This window comes from Phoenix dactylifera, chromosome 1, assembly GCF_051530095.1.
Source record: "Phoenix dactylifera cultivar Ajwa chromosome 1, Ajwa_hap1_PhDact_Kaust_v1.1, whole genome shotgun sequence".
Lineage (NCBI taxonomy): Eukaryota > Viridiplantae > Streptophyta > Magnoliopsida > Arecales > Arecaceae > Phoenix > Phoenix dactylifera.
In genome coordinates, this window is record NC_143190.1 from 32,466,325 (window position 1) to 32,486,418 (window position 20,094).

At 37.0% G+C, this 20,094-nt stretch overlaps 1 protein-coding gene across 16 annotated transcripts in view; it reads left to right on the top strand.

Annotated features, from left to right (window-relative positions):
- Positions 1-273: 273 nt before the first annotated feature.
- Positions 274-20,094, top strand: part of LOC103705461 (serine/threonine-protein kinase 1-like) — a 93,892-nt gene continuing 74,071 nt past the window's right edge. The window contains exons 1-5 of one of the 16 annotated variants that reach the window (XM_089930543.1): positions 274-662; positions 1,652-1,734; positions 4,082-4,189; positions 13,627-13,716; positions 14,110-14,239. In XM_089930543.1, the coding sequence (XP_089786669.1) occupies positions 644-662; positions 1,652-1,734; positions 4,082-4,189; positions 13,627-13,710 (294 nt within the window). In that variant the 5' untranslated portion in view covers positions 274-643 and the 3' untranslated portion in view covers positions 13,711-13,716; positions 14,110-14,239. The other 15 variants (XR_016409871.1, XR_015987064.2, XR_015987068.2 and 12 more) reach the window with 15 other exon arrangements.

Below are 20,094 nucleotides of genomic sequence, written 5' to 3' on the forward strand. Positions count from 1 at the left end.
AAATAAAGGGAAGAGGGGGGTGAGGAGAATCTTACCCACATGGCAACCTTCACTGGGCCCCCTTTTCGCTGGAGAATGTTCGATACGACCAGACAAGTTTACTCATATCTTCCCCATCCATGGAAAACTCCACGTGTGAGGTGTGAGTACATCACATCAGTACCATCTAAACAACCGGCAGACCAGATAGCGACTCTATCGGGCAAAACAGACGGAGGGCATCCGATCTCCATATTTAATTGATGCCTATGTGTTTCAAATCTGGGCTATTTTGATAAAACCAAAGTTCCATTCCCATCGTGCTACCACCTCGGCCAGCTGGTTCCCCGGCACATGGGAGCAAAAGATTACACCAGCTTTTTTTTTGCGATATCGACCATCGGATCGCGACTCTTGCCGGTCTGAAAGCACTCCGACCTTCGCATTCACATGAAGAATAAAAGAATTAAATTAAAAAAAAAGCAAACTTATTGGAGGCTATCTTTATTAGATTTCAACTAGTTCTCCGGTACACACCCGAGAGGGTTCGGGCAGTTCCAGGGAGAGGAGGGGAGGCCGCAGCAGCCGCAGCGGCAGGCGAGGAGGAAGGCATTGGTGAGTTCCGGCCCAGATAGCGTCGCCAAGGAGGATCCTTCCCCCAAGTATGAATTCTTTCTTGAAAGGTGAATGCTTTGTGACTGTGTTAATAATAGTTGCAGAAGATTGGTTAGGTTTGATTTCTTGGATTCTTTCCACCAAGTATGAACTGCATCACGAGCATGGTGTCTTTTGGATTCTTTCTTGAATGGGGAATGCTTTGTGATTGTGTTAATAATAGTTGCAGAAGATTGGTTAGGTTTGGGTTCTTGAACTCTTGCCTAAAAGGAGAACTTTCTTTGACCCCAAGTTTCACTAGAACATCACGTCCGCTTGACATTCTTGTTGTTCTAATTCTGGAAGAAAGACTCTTCCTTGAGCGTATTTGTCTTATTGTTTCTTGGATTCTTGCTGGAAAGGAGCAATCTTTGCTGACAGTAGTCTCACAAGAACAATGCATTCGGCTGGAATCCCTATGGCACTGATTTGAAAAATAATGGTACTGTACTAATATAACCTAATTCATGAGGCCGGAGTATTCCCTTCCTTGAGTTTGGTGAATCCTCGTGTCCTTCTAATATTTTTTTGCCATTACAATAGAAACTGCATACGACTGAAGAAATAGTTCCTTTTTCTATCTCGACAGATAAACTAAGCTGCACTATTCTGGGAATTGTTCTGTCCAAACAGAGTATCTATGTTGCTTAAGTCCAGAGCCAATTCTTCAATTTTCACTTCTATCCCCTTGATTATCCTTTTAATATGTGGAGTTCATGTTTTCCAATTGATTGGCATTTAAAAGTATTTTGCATAAATGCTGTTAAAATTTTTTCCAAGGAACATATGAGATGAATTCTTGTTTCTTGTTTAACGTCATGTTCAAAATTCATTTTCCGTGTATTCTGTCAGATAATAAAACTACCAGACCTTGAACTTGTTGCATATGTGCTACTGATAGTGTTCAATGAGGAACTATCTTGAATTTTATAATGGATTTGATTTAGATACAGATTTGCTTGGTTGTTCATATTTGCCCTATTTGATTGGCTTTGCTTTTGGGGAGTGCAGGAAAAAGGTTCATATGGGGCAGTCTACAAAGCTAGAGATTTAAAGACTTCAGAGCTTGTTGCTGTCAAATTCATGTCATTGACTGAAGGGGTATGTTTCTTGTTTCAAATTTTCTTTTTGATACTTATACTATCATCTTTTTTCATGTGTGATGCCAAGCCATGACCACAACAATAGGGCTGCGTGCAGACTGAGTTGACCAGTTTCCAGTTTAACTGATCCAGAAATGATAAGATCCAATGTGAATTGAAGCCAGTTAGATTAGACTTGGATCAAAAAATCCTACATGTTTCAAGAACGGATCATGTATGTTTTCCTTACTAAACCCATGTGAGACCCAATCCAATGCAATATGTTTTCCTTACTCAACCTTGATATCCTTGAATTTAAGGAACTACTTAGCTATTAGTATTTAGTAATGACTTTATGTAGAAAATCACCTATTTTTATTGTTAATGATAGCTCACATATAATTGTTAATTCATCTTATGCAGAATAGGTTGTGGATGATGCCCATGTGTTATAATGGTTGTTTTCTTGCTGGGTTCATATGCAACCAAATTGTTCAACATTCACACGTTTCTTGTGGTTTTGTGTTCGAGCTGGTAGTGACACGCAAAATCCAATAAATTGATAAGATTAATGTTAAATGTAATTTAATCCTTTGTTTTAAAATGGTTGCATACTGTTGCATGTGCATCAGCATAAGCATACTGCCAGATATGCATTGCATTGCCGATATGCAGTACTCTATATGGTAATACTGCAAAAAGACCAAAATGATGGTCAACTTAGCATTGCACGGTGCATATGTGGCCTGCTTCGTATCACATGACGACATCTATGAGCGCACTTAGCATTTTGGAGCTATATATACTGCCCACTCTTATGTGGGCCATGTAAGTGAAGCGAGTTCAAGCTGATGGTTGGATTTGATAAAGTAAGATTCGCCGTTTCGGTACTGGACTCCGTACCAGTGCCACACTAGCACAATGTTGGTACAGTACGGTATGGAGTTTCTAAATGTTGGTACGCCACCCGCACCGGATACCAGTAGAGAACTGGTATGGTACCTACGGCCCCATACCGCTCAGTTCAGGCTGATACGGCGAGCCATGTGATAAAGGTTTTAAGTGAGCTTGATACAAGTACTAATAGTGCTAAAATATTGATTATATTATAGTTATTGTTATTGGATGTTAAATACCAAGTAATAGGCACAACTTATTGCTACTACTAGTCTATTACCACCACCACCACCACCACCATTTTTAGTCCATAAAAAAATACTCCCATTATTATTGTCTTTATTGTACTTATTCATTTTTAAATACTTAAAAAATAGAAACCGTGTATGCACCCTCATGTAGCCCGCATGCTGCATATGCACTATGAGGTCCCTCGATTGCTCGTGTGCCACAACTGCTTTTTATAATATGGAATTGATTTCTACTAAACAAAAGTGGATCCAGCTTGATTTAAAATTTTTTCACCTGATTCAAACATGAATTTAAGCATAAACCAAAACTGTATCAGACTTAACCTTGTTGCAACCTACATGATAACTAAGTCAGACCCTGGGTGTTAGTTATTGCCTTTTCAAAATCTTCTGTAGATAGAGTAAACATGATAATTGATGTCGCAAAGTAGTTTTGAACTGAGCCATTCATGTCTTGATGTAAAGAAATCGACAAGAAGCTGAGAACTCGATGGACCTTTTATCTAGATGTGGTCTTTAGACCTTTAACAAAAGCCAAAGGTGGAGCTTATCATGTACTTGATGTTTGTAAGTTAGAGTGAAATTCTTAATGCTCTTTATTTTAAATATTTTAATTAGTTAACTAAATTATTAGTCATATTAATGAATTGACAGATACCTCCTTGAATTTTCAGTTGAAGGATATCGGGGTTTGATTGTGCTAGAATTTGTGAACATGGCCTTGGAAAATTAAAGCATTTCTATAGTTTGTGCCCTTGAAGAATTCTAGAGCCTTAAACTGTGGACATTGCAGGGTATGTTTTTTGATTGGTCAACTGGGAAGAAATATTTATTTGGAACTTGACTGGAAAGAAATTAGTCATTTTAGTTGATTTTATTGTAATAATTATATTGTCAATGCAATGTTTGACTTTCCCAACATAATTGTAACATCTCTTAGCCCCTCTCTCTCCTTTTTAGATGGCTTCATATATGATCTTTAGCAACCTTACATCTTCAAATTAGTGACCAACATTACTGGTGAATGTACATGATATATTTAATTCAAGTAATCTGATTAAATGAGCTTATTTTGAATTATTTCATCTGACAAAACAATTACCTCATCATTCTATCTAAAAACTGTTTCATGAAGACAATAAATTGAATAATGTAAAGATGTCTCTGTGCTTTTTTGGTGACAATGATCTATATAAGTGGGTAAATTTTTGTGCTCAGGAAGAGGGATACGAAGAAATCCAAGGTGATTTTGGGATGCTGCAGCAGTGTAGTCATCCCAATGCAGTTCGCTACTTTGGAAGCTATCAAGGAGAGGAGTACCTTTGGGTATGATTATACATTTTGACATATGTTGCGGACTCTTTAAATCTGACATGGATATTTTACCTTCTATTATAGTTTGTGTGACATCTATGAGAATGTGCAACCTGAATTATTCGACTTATCCTATCAAATCACTTATGCCATGTTAGTCGTAGTGGCCTTTCTTTTAACATGGTTCATTGTATTCTCTTATAGAATAAATCTAGTTCTTCAAATGCTAGAGTCTTGGATTGACAAAAAAAATAGTATATAAGAACTTAATTCATGCATGTTTTCACTATACATATATAAATCCTAGTTTATATTCTTCCATGCTGCTGCCTTGGTCACAACGTTATTTACAAAAAAATACATTAGAACACATTTTTTGCATGTATGTCTATATAATGTCGTGAATGTATAGATCTAGATGTATAAAATTGTGATCAGGATGGAAACATTGAAAGAATGCCACCTTTAGTCCATTCATAAATTTCCGGTAAAAAAGTGATACCCTTTTATTAAGAAAATAATCGATATCTATATAACAAACTCTGAACAGCATAAGACATTATGATCTGAATGCTGTGTCAAATGATTTTGTTTCAATAAAAGCCTTGAAACTATTCTAGTTTATTTACATTTTAAGTATCAAAATTTCTCAAGGAAATATATGTTTTTAGGATTTTTTTCCTTATTGTGATATGCAAGATTTCTCTAGAAATGTAAATTCAATGTTAAGATTCTCAACAGATACAAAATCAATTTATATGAGAACCATTTGCTTTAATTAGTTCAAAGGTATGTCATATTGTACCGAACCAGACGGTACGAGGTGAACCGTACTGTACTGGTACCAAATAGATAAGCGATACGGGGGATGTACTGACACTCGGTATGCCGAACCAGCACCCGTATCAGGCGGCTGATACAGTAACAAGATGGCACTGGTATGGAGCCTGGTACTGAGATAGCATAACTAGGTCCAAAAACATACTTATGCATGTGCATTCTATTCCCACATTTTATACAGTATTATAGATTTTTTCCTCCCAGAATATTTATTGACTTGGAAACCAAGTTTTACCCTGGTCTTAAACAAAAGCGGCATATTTTTTGGACTTGGTAATCATGAATACTTTTCAGTTGTCCCATAGTATGGCAAGATTAAAAAGAGAATTTTTATTAAAAAGTAAAAGAAAAATACTTCTCCTGGTTCACTCAGTGTAGAATTGTAGATAATGGGCTTTGTTTGATGTAATGAAGGTGGCATTTTGTTATTTCGCTGCAAAATTGAAGCAAGAGCTCGGGCTGAATGGAGTGGGTTGACAATGTATGTCACATGTTTGTGAACAAATTTTCTCCTACCTCTGGTTTCAGCTGAAATGGCCAAACTTTGGAAAAATTCAGATCACACTGAACTATGATTTCAACAAATCATTGAAACAGGACAGTATGACCGATATCGTACTATTTTCACACCGTCCTATTTCAGTGCGAAACTAGCATCGATATGGGTGTTGAGGCATTAAAACAGCTATACCAGTTGTACAGATGTTTTTTCAATTTTTTCAATACATACCGTGAGAGATCCCAAACTTTTGGCCCTTTTGATTGGGTGGGACCAAGCTATGGTATCGTGGACCATCAAATGTTTCCCTCAGCGGTATTTTGGCTGGGCGTCGAAATCTAGCAACATGAGGGGAAAAAAAGAAAGAGAGAGAGGAAGAAATTTCAGGCAGATTTTTCGGCATGGAATGCCCATCCGTGCAGGATGGCAAGTGCTGACTGGCCATCTTGGCTGCGCACCGTAATCGTTGAAATCCCGAGCGTGTGTGAGAACCTTGGTGGCTGCGCGTGATTGCCGGAAACAAACAGATTTCTCCCTATTTCTTTTCCTTGAGCTCAACCATCACCCAACCTGCTTCTCTTCTTCTTCTTCTCTCTCTCCCTGCCTTCGCCGTCGCTGGTAGCCATGACCAAGGCTCACCGGCACCTATGATCAAGTCGCTAACCAAATACCTTCCACTTCTCTTGTTTCAAAGGTGAGTCGCCAGATCCCATCCCTTCTCCAACCTATTTTATTCATATCTCACCAAATATAAGCTAAGATTCATTTTTAGAGAAAGCTACTCAAAGAACTCTACTCTTCCAACATGATTTGATATGTTCTTTATTCTGAAACTGGAACACTTGTAGCCTCTCATTTCGATGACTTTTTGGGTTCAGATTTTGGGCAACATGAGGTTTAGTAGGCTCTTTTCATGGGGATCATTTTATTGCTCACCAAATGTTTGATAGGATTCCTCAACTGGATGTTGTCTCAAAATGCAGTAATTGTTGTTTTTGTTATTCAAAAGAAAAAAAGATCCTATCCCTTGCTTGATTCTTTCTCTCTCTATCTCTTCAGGGATGTTGATCTGCCAACGTTGGTAGGATCCTATTTCTAGATTGGCAGCCCAAACTCATCAAATGCCCCTATTTGACCTTCTTCGATTTTTGATCCATCACAATCTTGGCCTCTTTCCTTGAACCACTAGAGTTCTGGTGGCATTGCCACAGTCGACCATCCAAGATAAACAACCTTGACATTTTGATCTATGTTTATTTCTCTAATATGGACACTAGACTCATTTTTCAAAGTGGAGATCATTGTTAGGCAACTTGATTGTAATAGCTATATGAATTTTTGCCTATATGTCCAATTATAATCTCTTTTGTTTCATAAAGCTAATTTTTGCATGCCTAAGTCTATGGCTCAGGTAATTGGCTCGTTTCTGCCTTCGATCATGTGATATCTTATAGTTACATTGAAAAGCCATTGTTTCTCCTTTTCTCTTTTGATCTCGCCTGATCATTTCTGATTATGTTGGATTATATGTTGGATTCAATTGATGCTAAACATCAAACTACTTTGATCGTTGTAGTGTCTGTGACTTGTCTTTATTTGATCGTCTCTTGATTGCTTTTGGCACGTGTTTTCCTTGAGTTTGATAGCGATGACATTTTAAATTGGATATGTGCAGTAAGGTCATCTGTAGCTTGTCAAAATAAATGTTTCTTTCGCTAGTCCATGTTATATATCCCACACAACTCATTTAAGCATATTCAAAATTTCATGGTTCTGTCAAGGCATGTGGACATATGATCTTAGAAAGAATATGGCTACATTGGTATTATCATAGCCTTGATGCAAAAATAAGCTAGCACAACATCCATGCATGTATGCTTTTATAATATCATAATGAAATACAATGACAAATTAGCAAATAGTGGTATTATGCTCAGTTGTATTTGATCAAAAAGTCCTTCATTCCAATATATCTTTTTCCCATTTTAACTACTTTCTGGTTTGAAGTCAAATCCTCTATTGGTGGTCAATGTTTGGATGATTTTTTTTATCCTTCATTATGACCCTTCTACTGGTAAATCATCATCTAGCCGCAACCTCGCGCCTAAACTCTATTCATTTTTAACCGGGCTTCGGGCCGGGCTTATGTAAAATTTGATAATTGTTATGCTCAAGCCCGGCCTCTGATCAGCTATGCCTAGCACAAATCTTATTAATTTCAAAATACTGATCAATTTCAAGCATGAAATTATGAATTATATTGGACATGATTGGTCTTATATTTTTTAAAAAATTTAGGATCAAGCATATGATTGTGAATGATCCTTGTTTTAGGCCAAATAGCATTGTCACTAAATACTTTTCTGTGAATGATTGGCATATGAATTATGATTATGAAAAATAGCATGTTACCATGGAAATGATATATATGACATCAATGTACATTTTAAAATTTTATGATGCCATTTAGCATTTTGTAACCATTTATATAGATATGATTTATGAAAAATATGAAATATTTTACAAGCTCTCAGATAGCTATGGCTGCTCCTAGAAATGGAGGTCAACGAAAATGACCCTCTACCAACAGGTTAAAGTTGGTAACGAAAATGCACCATGTATCTTGTTGATTATGAAAATGGCTCTGTCACCGGTTATAGTGACCGTAGCATAAAATATCTATGAGCATTGTTTTAAAAGATGATGTGGCTCAATGGCAATTGTATTGTGACCTTACCATTCCAATGGAAAAAAGGTATGAGGTTCTGTACCAATTTTTAAAACCTTGTCCTGAACCAATTATGAGGCACATGTCCAAATTACTGAAGTTTCTTAGTGAAATTATAAACAGTGTGTGAGATCCTTCTCCTTACAGTACTGTAGCTGATTCTCAACCAATGAAGGTGGCAATTTTGTGCTTGACATATTGGATGAAGATATTGGCCCTCGTTCATCATCATAGTTTTTCTTGTGTAGATTTGCAAGGTGTTTTGTTCCTATACTCACTTTTTTCATTCTTGTTGTGGCATTTGAGTTGCTATTTATCAAATTAGCTACATTCTGCTTGTTTTCCATGCTTGTTGTGGCATTTAAGTCTCTTTTATCTTAGCAAGGTGATGGGGTGAAAATATAGTTAGAAGGAAGTATGATAAGAAGGTGAATAATTTTGGTAACTACCTTGAAAGATGAATTTTTGACGAGCACAATTAGTTTTTAGTTTCAGTTAGTTAATTTATTATCTTGTACATAAAGAATAGATAATTCTAAAGAAAACTTCAGTGAATTAAATTTCGTCTACTTCGGAACCATAACTGCAGACATTTAAAAATACTCAAACTTCTAGTGTGTTTGGACTTTGAGCAAATTTTTGGATACCAGACGTAACATGGCTGAAACTTAAAACAGGAAATTTTTTGGATGTAAGTCTTGTAGTAGTGCTCACATGCATATATTTGACAAATATGTATCTTCTTATGCTTCTGTGGAAGAAGTAAACTTGGGTGTTGGAGCACCCAAAAGTTATGCAATTTGCCCTGTTCCATTATTATATTTTTACCCAATAAATATTGTTTGAAATGCCTGAAAGCAATTGCATCTCAGTTATAAATTATTAATTTTTAGTATAATTATTTTTTCATAAGATATCGTAAGAATTTATTGGACCAATGCAGTGCTTGCAACTTTTCTTATGCATCTAGAAGATAAAACATGGTGGAATGTTTCCTTTATCACTTCATTTTGCCAGAATTGAATGAGTGTGAGCAATTTTCTTGCATGGCTGAAGCCGTCAATAGGATCTTTTCAATTTTTTGTTACTGTGTCCCGGTTGGACATCAACTTTAGATATGCAACTGACTGGATTTATTTCCTGTTTTTTTGTTTTAGCTACTATGTGTTAAATATTTCTATTGAAGCTGCTTTTAGACTCTTTATTTCCTAGGAAAAATTCTGAACTATGAGAAAATATGGTTATAATGGGGATGGAAAAAACTGTATTTTGTACATTTTGTTTAATCTATTTAACACCTATTTGGCTATTTAATAATCACTTCACTTTGTGCATCTGGTTGTGTTAAACTTTGCATCGATTTCGTAATATTTTTATAAATCACATTAGATTTGTCAGCTTTTAGAAGTCAGTGCTGAGCTGTTGGTGGAAGGTTGGAAGTTGGCTTTCATCTATGTCCTATCTGAATTCAGAAGTTTATCTGAGCATTAAATGAGTCTCCATTTTCCTTTAACTTTATAGAGAATTATTATATGTCATTAATTTCACATTTAGGAAGTATTTTTTTGGCATCCTTCTGGTTATCAGTGTACATATAGTTTTAAATTCAAATTTGGATTTACATTTGCTGGCAGACAGTGATGGAGTATTGTGGTCATGGAAGTGTTGCTGACTTGATGAATGTTACTGAGATTAAATGAGTCTCCATGTCCCATTAACTTTATAGATCATTATTATATGTCATTAATTTCACATTTTGGAAGTACCTTTTTGGCATCCTTCTGGTTATCAGTGTACATATAGTTTTAAATTCAAATTTGGATTTACATTTGCTGGGAGACAGTGATGAAGTATTGTGGTCGTGTAAGTGTTGCTGACTTGATGAATGTTACTGAGGAGCCTTTAGATGAATCCTAGATAGCATACATTTGTAGAGAAGCTTTGAAGGTATTGCATTTTTCTCAAGTAATCGTTTTTCCAAAATGAAAGCCACTAGAAGTTGAAGAGTGTTAATACTTAATACCAAATAAAGATTTTTCTTAGTATTAATAGGGTAGGTACTGGGTAGAGATCCTTAGTTTTCTTGTTAACATAGCTCTACAAAGAGATCGGTTAATTGCTATGTAAATTTAATCGTACAAGACAATTTTTAGGGCAAGGACTTTGTCAGCACTTGTACAATGAACTTGTTAAGGCTTTACCTGGAGTTAATTAGGTATCCATATTGAATTATAGACATGCCTTGCTTAGCTTCTACTGCTTCAAGTACTGATATACATTTATAAGGATGTATGGAAGGTGAAACAACTATAACCTTGAAATGACCCTTTTGGTATTTCTGCTACTTACAATATTCTTATTTTTGACAATCTAATTTGACCATCTTAATGTCATATAACACAAAAGGCCTACATTTTTATACTATGAGTATGTAGTTTTTCTGCACTCCAGGTATTCTTTGTACCAAAACATGAGTGTCGCTATGGCTGCCACGCTATATTTGTACCAGCACATATATCAGCCATTGTCCTTACTAGTGGATGATGTGGTGCACACTTACTGGCAACAAATGTTGTTTTGCTAACCTTGTACTGCATCACCATTGTACCTTGAGTTTTTTTTTTATAATTTTTTCATATATATGTGCCTTTGTGCACATGCGTGCATATGCATGTGCATGCATGCAAGTGCATGTTTTGTGTTGATTGGGAAGGTCAATGACCTGTAGAATCAGACTATTGGATTTACTTGAGATCAGAAGATCTCTCTTGCACTGTTGTTAGCTATAATTCAGCAACAAGAGGCACTCAGATACCCCAAGTTGATGTGGAGCTTGTGTTCCTTATTGCCTTGGTGTTCATTGTATATGATTTAATAATTAATTCAAGCCTTAGATTCTTAGTTATGTCAATAAATTTTGTGCGAACAGAAACAAAAATTATTGGATATTTGATTTGGGAAGAAATTGCAATAGGACTTTCCACTTTGATGTATGAACAGTATACACCGTCTGTTGTGCCGGTTCTGGGCTCCAGACCGGTTGTCCGGTGGCACAAGTTGGTATGGCCCCATGCCGTGCCATGCTGACACTGTATTGACACAGTAGAAGAGGCGGAGGAGAGGTAGAATGGGAGAGAGAAAAAGAGAGAGGGAGAGAAGGGGGAGGCCCACAGAGAGCCGGAGAGCCGCCGCGTGGAGGAGGCGGAGGCCAGGGAGTTGCAGAGGAGGGGCTCTGCCTCCGGTCCTCTGTTTCATTATGAACTGCCATAAACTCATTTTTCTACTACTGCCTTAATAAAAATAATAGCTCTTTATTAGTCGTGCATTGAAACTAACAAAAAACTTAAAAGCTATGCAAGGGTGGCACTATTTATGAACTAAATTTTTTTTACAGCCTGTTTAGCTTTAGTTGTAGATTTAGATCCTCCACAGCACACCAGCTATCATCATGGCCATCAAATAATGCATGTTGTGTATAATACCATATATACTCATCGATTATCTTATTTGATGGTCATCCATCTTTGTGCGGTGAGGACCCGTGCTCTTTATTCTATAGAATCAAGCGGTATAAGTCCGGAAGAGGGCGTTTCCGAGAAGAAAGTAATGTGTAGGAAGAGGTTCCCACTTTATTACTTTTCTTCTAGGATGCTCTCTCCCCGTCTTATACTGCCTGAGCTGCGAAAACAAACCCAAAGAAGCCGTTAATGTTTTGAATTCTTGAAATTAAACAAATATATAATCCAACAAATCTAACAGGAGAAAATATCGCCGTTACTTAGGATATTAAAGTAGTAACGAGGAAAAAGCTACTATTTTATCGTGAATATATCTCCGAGAGTCTCGTGATATCATCACGTGAATAACAGTAAACAGCAAACTTTGCTTTGGAGAAACCTATCTTTTTTCGCTAAAGAGAGCAAAAGCTAACGTAACAAAAAGGACAAAAACTGAGCGACGATTCGATGGACTCATCTCCAAAAGAGGACAAGAGGAAGGACTTTGTCCAAAATAGAACCATTTCATTTTTGCAGAATGGTTCGCAACTGCATCCGTTCGATAGGCATCGAAGGGTGGATCTAATATTTCCAAAAAAAACATTTTCTTTTTTAGAGAATTACATTTTCTTTAAGATGATCACTTTCCCTATTTATCTCTTTGATTTTTTTTTCCTAAGTTGGGGGATAAGCGAGGAAGGGGATGGGAGGAACGACCAGACGAAGGAGTACAACTGAAGTACTCTCAAACTCGAAATGACAATGGGCAACGATCAGAAGTAATGGTGATTTTTTTTTTAAATAAAAAAAATTAAGTGAAATCGGCAATGCGTTTGCCGACTTTAACTTAAAATTTGCAACAATAAAATGGGCCCCCTCCGGGCCTCTGTTTTAAATGAAATAGGGAATCGAAGGCGGAGCCCCTCCTCCGCCTCCTCCGTGCGGCAGCCTTCTGGCCTCTGCCGGCTAACCTCTCTCTCTTCCTTCCTCTCTCTCTCCCTTCCTTCTCTGCTTTCTCTCTTTTCCTCTTTTTCCTTCTTCTTCTCCCCTTCCGTCATCAGTCTTGATTTCCTTGCCGGAACCGTTCCGGTCCACCACCGGTACAGCTCAGGACGTCCTGAACTGGGCGGTTCGGAACGGTTCCGTCGACCATGGTATACACCAAGTGATTATAAAGTAGTCACTATCCAGTGATTTTGTATTAGCCCTATGATACTTGCAATCTCTGGTACTTCTTTAGAAAGTTAACCCTATGATACTTTTTAAAGTAGTCAATATCCAGTGATTTTGTATTAGCACAGTATTGGAGATCACACAGTTGATTTATATACTATGTATTACTTGCATATGGGTACTTACACATGCAAATTTGTAACTAAAGATTTAAGATGTATTAAATAAACTTAATCGGTCTGGATAACTTTGGAAAGAGAAGTTAAAGATGAGTAGAGAAAACCGGAAGACATAGTTAAGCAAGTGGACATAATTTTTCTACTATTTGCACTAATATGTCGCCGCAAGAATTTTTTTTTCTTTAAATATTCTTATAAAAACAAAAACCAAATCTGGTATAAAACTTGGTGGACCCATGAGCTGAGTCCACCCCCTTCCTGCTCTACATCCCCGCTCCCCCGAGTCCACCCCCTTCCTCCTCTACATCCCCGCGCGCCCAACACAAACCACAAAGCTCCCTCCTTTTTTTCCCTCGAATATATTATAGATATATGTTTAGCATGCAAGAATCTTATCTTCTCTCTGATAAAGGCAGACAACTAAATTTTAAATTTTTGTCAACCAGGCGTGCATCCCACCTAGCACTAACATATGGTTCATTCAAGAGTTTTGATTGTTTATATATTAAACCTGTGAATTTTGCTTGATGCAGGGTTTTCTTATTTGCACTCAATTTTTAAAGTCCACAGAGACATTAAAAGTGGCCATATTTTGCTTGCTGAGCAGAGAGAAGTAAAGTTGGGTGAGCACGACCCTTAGGATAATATATTCTTTATTTTCTGCAATGTACAACATATATTATTACTCACAAGTGAAGTTCCACATGCATTTGGGCTTCCTTTTGGTTGATATGCAAAATAGGTCTTGAATTTCAAATAAGTTCAAATTTTCTCCTTGGTTTCTGATTTAAGAGTAGCATTATTATCATTGTGATGATTTGTGCAGGTGATATTTTCATATTATGATTTAAGAGTAGCATTATTATCATTGTGATGATTTATGAAAGCGATATTTTCATATTATTTCAGCAATTATATATAGAGTTTTGTTAAAAGCTATTATTTTATTTTTTCTTCCGTATGTAGGATTCTTACTAAGCTGTTAGCTTATATTATTATTATACCTCTTTTTTCAGAGTCGTAAGATATCTAGCTTCACGAGTTTGATCTGGAATTTTTTGTAAGAATGTGTTAATTAGATTTTTGTACCTGAATTCTGTAATTCAACAATTTTGTTATGAGAAGCTAATGAAAACATTTTGTTTATCATATGACTTGTGACTAAGTAACTTGGTTCAAATCAACATCTACCCGGCCAAGTGATGGTGTTTGGGGCTTGATGTTTAGAGTAGCAAGGAAATAATGAGACTGGAACCGCTGAAAGCTCGCTTTTTGTGTGATGATGTGCCCTCTTTTAACTGTTACTGCTGCATGAGTTGTGTTACTGCTGCATGAGTTGTGGTGGTTGGTCTCCACTTAGCGATGGTTTCATAGGGCGGTGCAACGAGTGAGGATCTGAGATAGGCTTCTCACAGTTTCTTTCCGGAGCTCGAGAACCAGACAAAGTTCTTGGTGTCTGTTACTTCAAGTCCCAACGTTATCCCAATTTCTGCCGCATTTCTCTCATCTTTGCAGGCTTAAATGGTGGAAGCCTGGAGTCTCTCTCAGACAATCGTCTGGGATAACGAGGAAACACTTTGTTTGGGTGGAACTGATATTTCACTCTCCTTTTCTTTAGCATCGATTGCTTTCCATTTCATGTTATATTGTTTCCCACGGTAGGAATTGTCTTATCTTTCCATTCGCAGCTTTGAAACTTGCCGTAGAATTGGGAGAGTAAGTTGGCTCCGTGCAAACTTATGATTATTACAACCTGAAGAATTACTATGGGTTCGTTTGGTTTGCGGGAAGCATTTTCCCTCCGAGAAATATGATTCCTGGAAAACAAATTCTTAGGAAGAGTATGTCTAGAAAAGTACTTTTAGCATGTTTGGTTGATCATGGAAAAGTGATAAATTTTCAAAATGATTATGTTTGGTTGGCCATCCACTTTCCTAAGAAAGTTATGTATAATTTCTATTATGCCCTTAATAAAAATTAGGTTTTTAATGTCTCTTTAATGCTTCTTTAATACTGAAGGGACTTTTTGGGAAAAAGTAAAAATGGAGTGATTCCCGCCTGGTGGAAAAGTTACTTTCTCATGTTTCTCATGGAAAAGACTTTCCCATGAAATGTGGGAATCATATTCCCATGGGAATACAACTTTCCCTTCTCTCTCCTTTGAAAACTACAACCAAACAAGAGGCATCTCATTATTTTTTCGTTAATCACACTTTCCCTCCTTTTCCTACGAACGGTTTTAACTTTAGAACGGCATGCTATTTGAAATGGAACAATCATGCTCGGCCCAAAATTCAGACCAAACATTACAAATAAAACAATAAAAAATTTTAAAAAAATATTAAAAAATTGAGTCAACTCTCTCTCTCTCTTCTCACGCCACATCAAAAAAAAAAAAGAAGATACTAAGTGCTTTTTTAATATTTGTTTTCTATCTAAATTCAAAAATTAATACCTACTAAAAGATAATATCTTCTAACTATTAAAGAACAAAAATAACTATATTAGAAAAAATAAGTAAGTAGAGTAAAATTAGAAATAGAATTTTAGGATGAACGAGGGATGATTCTCTACTAAGTTTCAACCATGCTGGTAATAATATTCATGAGATATATCGAGGCATGTGATCAACAATCAGATCTTGCAAGGGCTCACAGTCTTGCGAGCCGGCGTCCAATCCATCCAGCGCATCGCCAATCTTAACCTGCCATGCACCCAACTTAGTAGGGGATTCCTACAGTCTGAGTTGAGAGGATCATTTTTTTTCCCCCATTTTGTTTGTGTAATGGTGACTTGTATGAGAACGGAACACTTATTGCTATTTTGAATAAAATTATTCTTCGTAAATGAATGCATTTTATTGGATATATTTTTTTAACTCACCCATGATTTACCTCAGAAGTACGGCCACGGCAACCCTGGCTCAGTTCCCTGCTCATTTCCCTCGTCCTTGACGGCAATTTTTTGATGAGAAAGCGACGCAAAGTGAGCCCCGTTTCATCGCAGGAACAAAACGACAAGGGGGGCTCTGAAGAGGTCAAGGGGAAATTCCAAAAAGAACAAGAGAACAAAAAAAAAAAAAAAAACGGAGAGAAGCATAAAGATTGTGCAAAGGATCAGCAATAATGGGGACTCACGTGTAAGATTTAGGTTTTGTCGAGGGGGTAAATAATAATTGATTTATTTATTTTTACTATATCAATCATTAGATCAAAGCACTCCGAGATTTCTCTTCCATCCGATCTCATGGCAACTATTGCGCAATCCAACGATGCATATTGGCGAAAGGAGATGAATCATTCCCATCTAGCTGGTGAGAAGATGGCAGTGCTCAGTTATTTTCCGGAGACCAACTGGACCGGGGTTTTTTTTTTCTTATTAAAAAAAAAAACTAGCTTGGAGTGGGCCTTCTCACCAATACTGTCAGTGAGAGAAAGAGACGCCCGGCCAAAAGCAGCGTACCATAGCATTATAGCAGTTCGTCACGTGGTTGGTGACAGTCGCTTTTATATTTGCCATTCGTGCCATGAGAGGCGGAAATGGAGTGCTGGAGCTGGACGAGAGAAGCAAGCAATGGGTTTTGGGCTGAGGAATTGCTTCTGGGTTGTGGCGTTGGCCCTCTTCCTCGCTGTTGCTGCTGCTGTCCCTGCTGGAGCTGTGACGGCAGCTGCCAACGCTTCCAATGCCTCGTTCAGCATGCAGTGGCATGCAGTAGAAGAAGAGGAGTGGGCTCTGGATTCTGAGACAAGGAGGAGGATTCTCCTGCCTTACCCACGAGGCATAGGTAGACGCGCGTTATCAAGCCGAATGCAAGCTGCACCGGCCAAGTCCGGGCGTCCATATACTCCTGGCTGTAAGAAGATCTATGAGTGCAGAGGTGGTCACTAACATCCACTTATTTCAGCTGGATTCTGTTCTTCATGCACTTTAAATTAATCTCTTGTTGTTGTTGTTGTTTTTTTTTTTTTTAGCTATTTGAAGTATGTAAATATGTTTTCTATGTTTTCTAGCTACAAGAAGGGTTGTTATTGTTCTTTTCTAGCTACCTATAAGAAGGGTTGTTGTTGCTGTTGTTGTTTTCTAGTTTGTTGTTGTTTTCTAGCTATTTGAAGGAACGTAAATATGTTTTCTAGCTATTTGAACGTACGTAAATATGCACTTTAAACTAAACTCTTGTTGCCTTGAAATCTGATGTTATTTTCATTTAAAAAAAAAAGATACTAAGGTACAGCAAGCAAGGCATTAAAAATTATTTTTTGGTTGTATTGCCTTTGAGTGCTTTTTTTTTTTTTTTTTTGTAAATCCAATAGGATTAGGCTGAATCTTCTATAGAAATCGGGCTTGTTAGTCTGCTTAGCCCATATTATTCTAAACGGTGTTATGCCCCAAACCTAGAGCGCAACAGACGCTGCACACCTTAACCGTATAGGCATGCAAGGCTACAGACCATATCAAAGCAATAATAAATCTTAAAATTATGTTTAATCAATAAGTTATTCAATGCAATCTTATAAATTCCAATGTAACATATGTCAATATGTGCGAACTAATAACATAAATCAAATTAAATGCTTTAAGTAATCCGACTAAAATGCCATTAATTGAAGGTATCTTCAGAATATCTAACGCACTATCCAGTCTCGTGTGATCATGCAATTGAGTCTGAAAAATAAAAAAAAAATGATAGTGAGCTACATTAGCCCAGTAAGCAATATAATAACTCAAAGTGGGGTCAAAGTATGCTAAATATTTAATTAAAATGCAAAATATTGACTGAGAAATAAATCATCAATAAATATATATTTCTTTTAAAATTATTATTATTTTCAAAAAAATTATAATAGAATCCCAACATAAATAGGCTATGGCCATATAACCAAATGGCATGGGTCGCACAAAGTGCCAAAAATCATTATTATTAACCACCGGTGGAAACGATGTCCAAATACTACTATTCTAATCACTAGTGTTGCGATGTAGAAACTTGTTTCTCACATATTACAAATCGACAAGACCAACATATAATCTCCATTGATGGGGCCAGAACAGATCGTAGTCATGCTGAGAATACATACATATAAAATAAATTTTTTATAATTTGCTCAGTCACATTTTTTAAATTTTGTAATATATAACATAATTTTAAAATAATTATTAACATGCCTGACCTATTTAACTAAGTACAAAATATATATATCAAAGTTTAATCTACTAAAAATTATTTGATCAAATAATTTGTAAAACACACTTTGAAGCATCAGGTCACTTATCTCTTTTTGCTTTAAATTCCACTTCAGACAAATGGTTCAAATACATCTATTTAATATCTTAAAAATATTATTAATTTTAACATTATTCTAGAAATCAAACGAAATTAAAATTTAACACCACTGGAGAACGACCTCATGCCCCCAAATCAAGTCGGTTAGGGGACAATGCCCGACTGCTAAGGTTGATCTGGGCAAGGAGGGCTCAAAAGGTCTAACTGAAGCTGAGGTAATAGCCGATCTACTGCTTGGGTACCAAGGCTGTGTAGGGCGTCCACCCAGGGGTCAATTTGGATTTGAGCAAAAGGAAGCCAGGGCTTTGAACTAAGATTCCTAAGTTTGGCTTAGAGAGAGAAAGAGGCTTAGAGAAAGAATTTTGGCTCAAGTCTTGGTCTAACCCTGATCATGGGCCTAGTTCGAGTGGATCAGTTTGACCATTAGGGGAAGTCTAAGCCTACCCCATTAAAAGGGAGCCAGAAATTAGTTTTTTTTTTCTGGCCCAAAATGGACACGACTTACAGTGGATAATAGGGCCCAAAATAAATGGATTTGGCCCACAATGGATATGGCCCAATAGGATGAATAGGGCCCGAACTCAGCCCACAATGGATACGGCCCAATAGAGTGAACAAGGTCCAAACTCGGCCCATAATGGACACGGAAAAATAGAGTGAACGAGGCCTAGCTCGACCCATAATGGCACGGCCCAACTGGGTGAACATGGCCCAAATTGGTCCACAATGGGCATGATCCAATGGGGTGACCAGAGCCCAAACTCGGCCAACAATAGACATGGTTCAACGGAATGAATATGGTCCGAACTTGGCCCAATAGGGAGAATAGGGCCCGATGTTACATATCTCCTGATGGCATGTTGCAGAGGATATGCAGCAATGTCACTTGCACGGCCAAGTGACGGTGTTTGGGGCACGATGTTTTGAATAGCACGGAAATAATCGATCTGCACTTTGCAATGGTTTCATAGGGCGGTGCAATGAGCGAAGATCTGAGATAGGCTTCTCACATATATATAGTTTATTCCGGAGCATCAGAACCAGACAAAGTACCGCTTGCGGCTGAGCTGGTAAAGTTCACTTTGTTCGGGTGGAAGTTGGAACTAATATTTCCCTCTCCTTTTCCTCTTTAGTATCGATTGCTTTCCATTTCATGTTATTCCGTTTCCCATGGTAGGAATTGCCTTATCTTTCCATCGGCAGCTTTAAAACTTGCCGTAGAATTGGGAGAATAAGTCGACTGGCGTGCCACCCGAAGAATTAGCATATGTCTTCGAAAAGGTTCCAACTTTAGGACGGAATGCTATTTGAAATAGATCAATCATGCCGGCAAAGATCCATACCAAATATCAAAAAACATATTAAAAAAATAAAAAAAATAAAAAATTGTATCAACTTTTTTTTAATAAAAAAATCAAAAATATCATGGCATTATATGAGTAGAATATTTGATACCTATATAAATTTAAAAGTTAACCCCTACTAAAAAACAATCTCTGATAATTACTAAAGAAAGAAAATAACTATTTCAGAAAAAATAAGTAAGTAGAATTAAATTAAAAATAAAATTCTAGTACGTACGAACGAGTAATGACTATATACTAACTTTACACCTACACCACTTGTTCTTTGATACTGGTAATAATATTCATGAGATATCTCAAGGCATGTGGGCATCAATCCGATCTTGAAAGGGCTCAGTCTTGTGAACCGGCGTCCA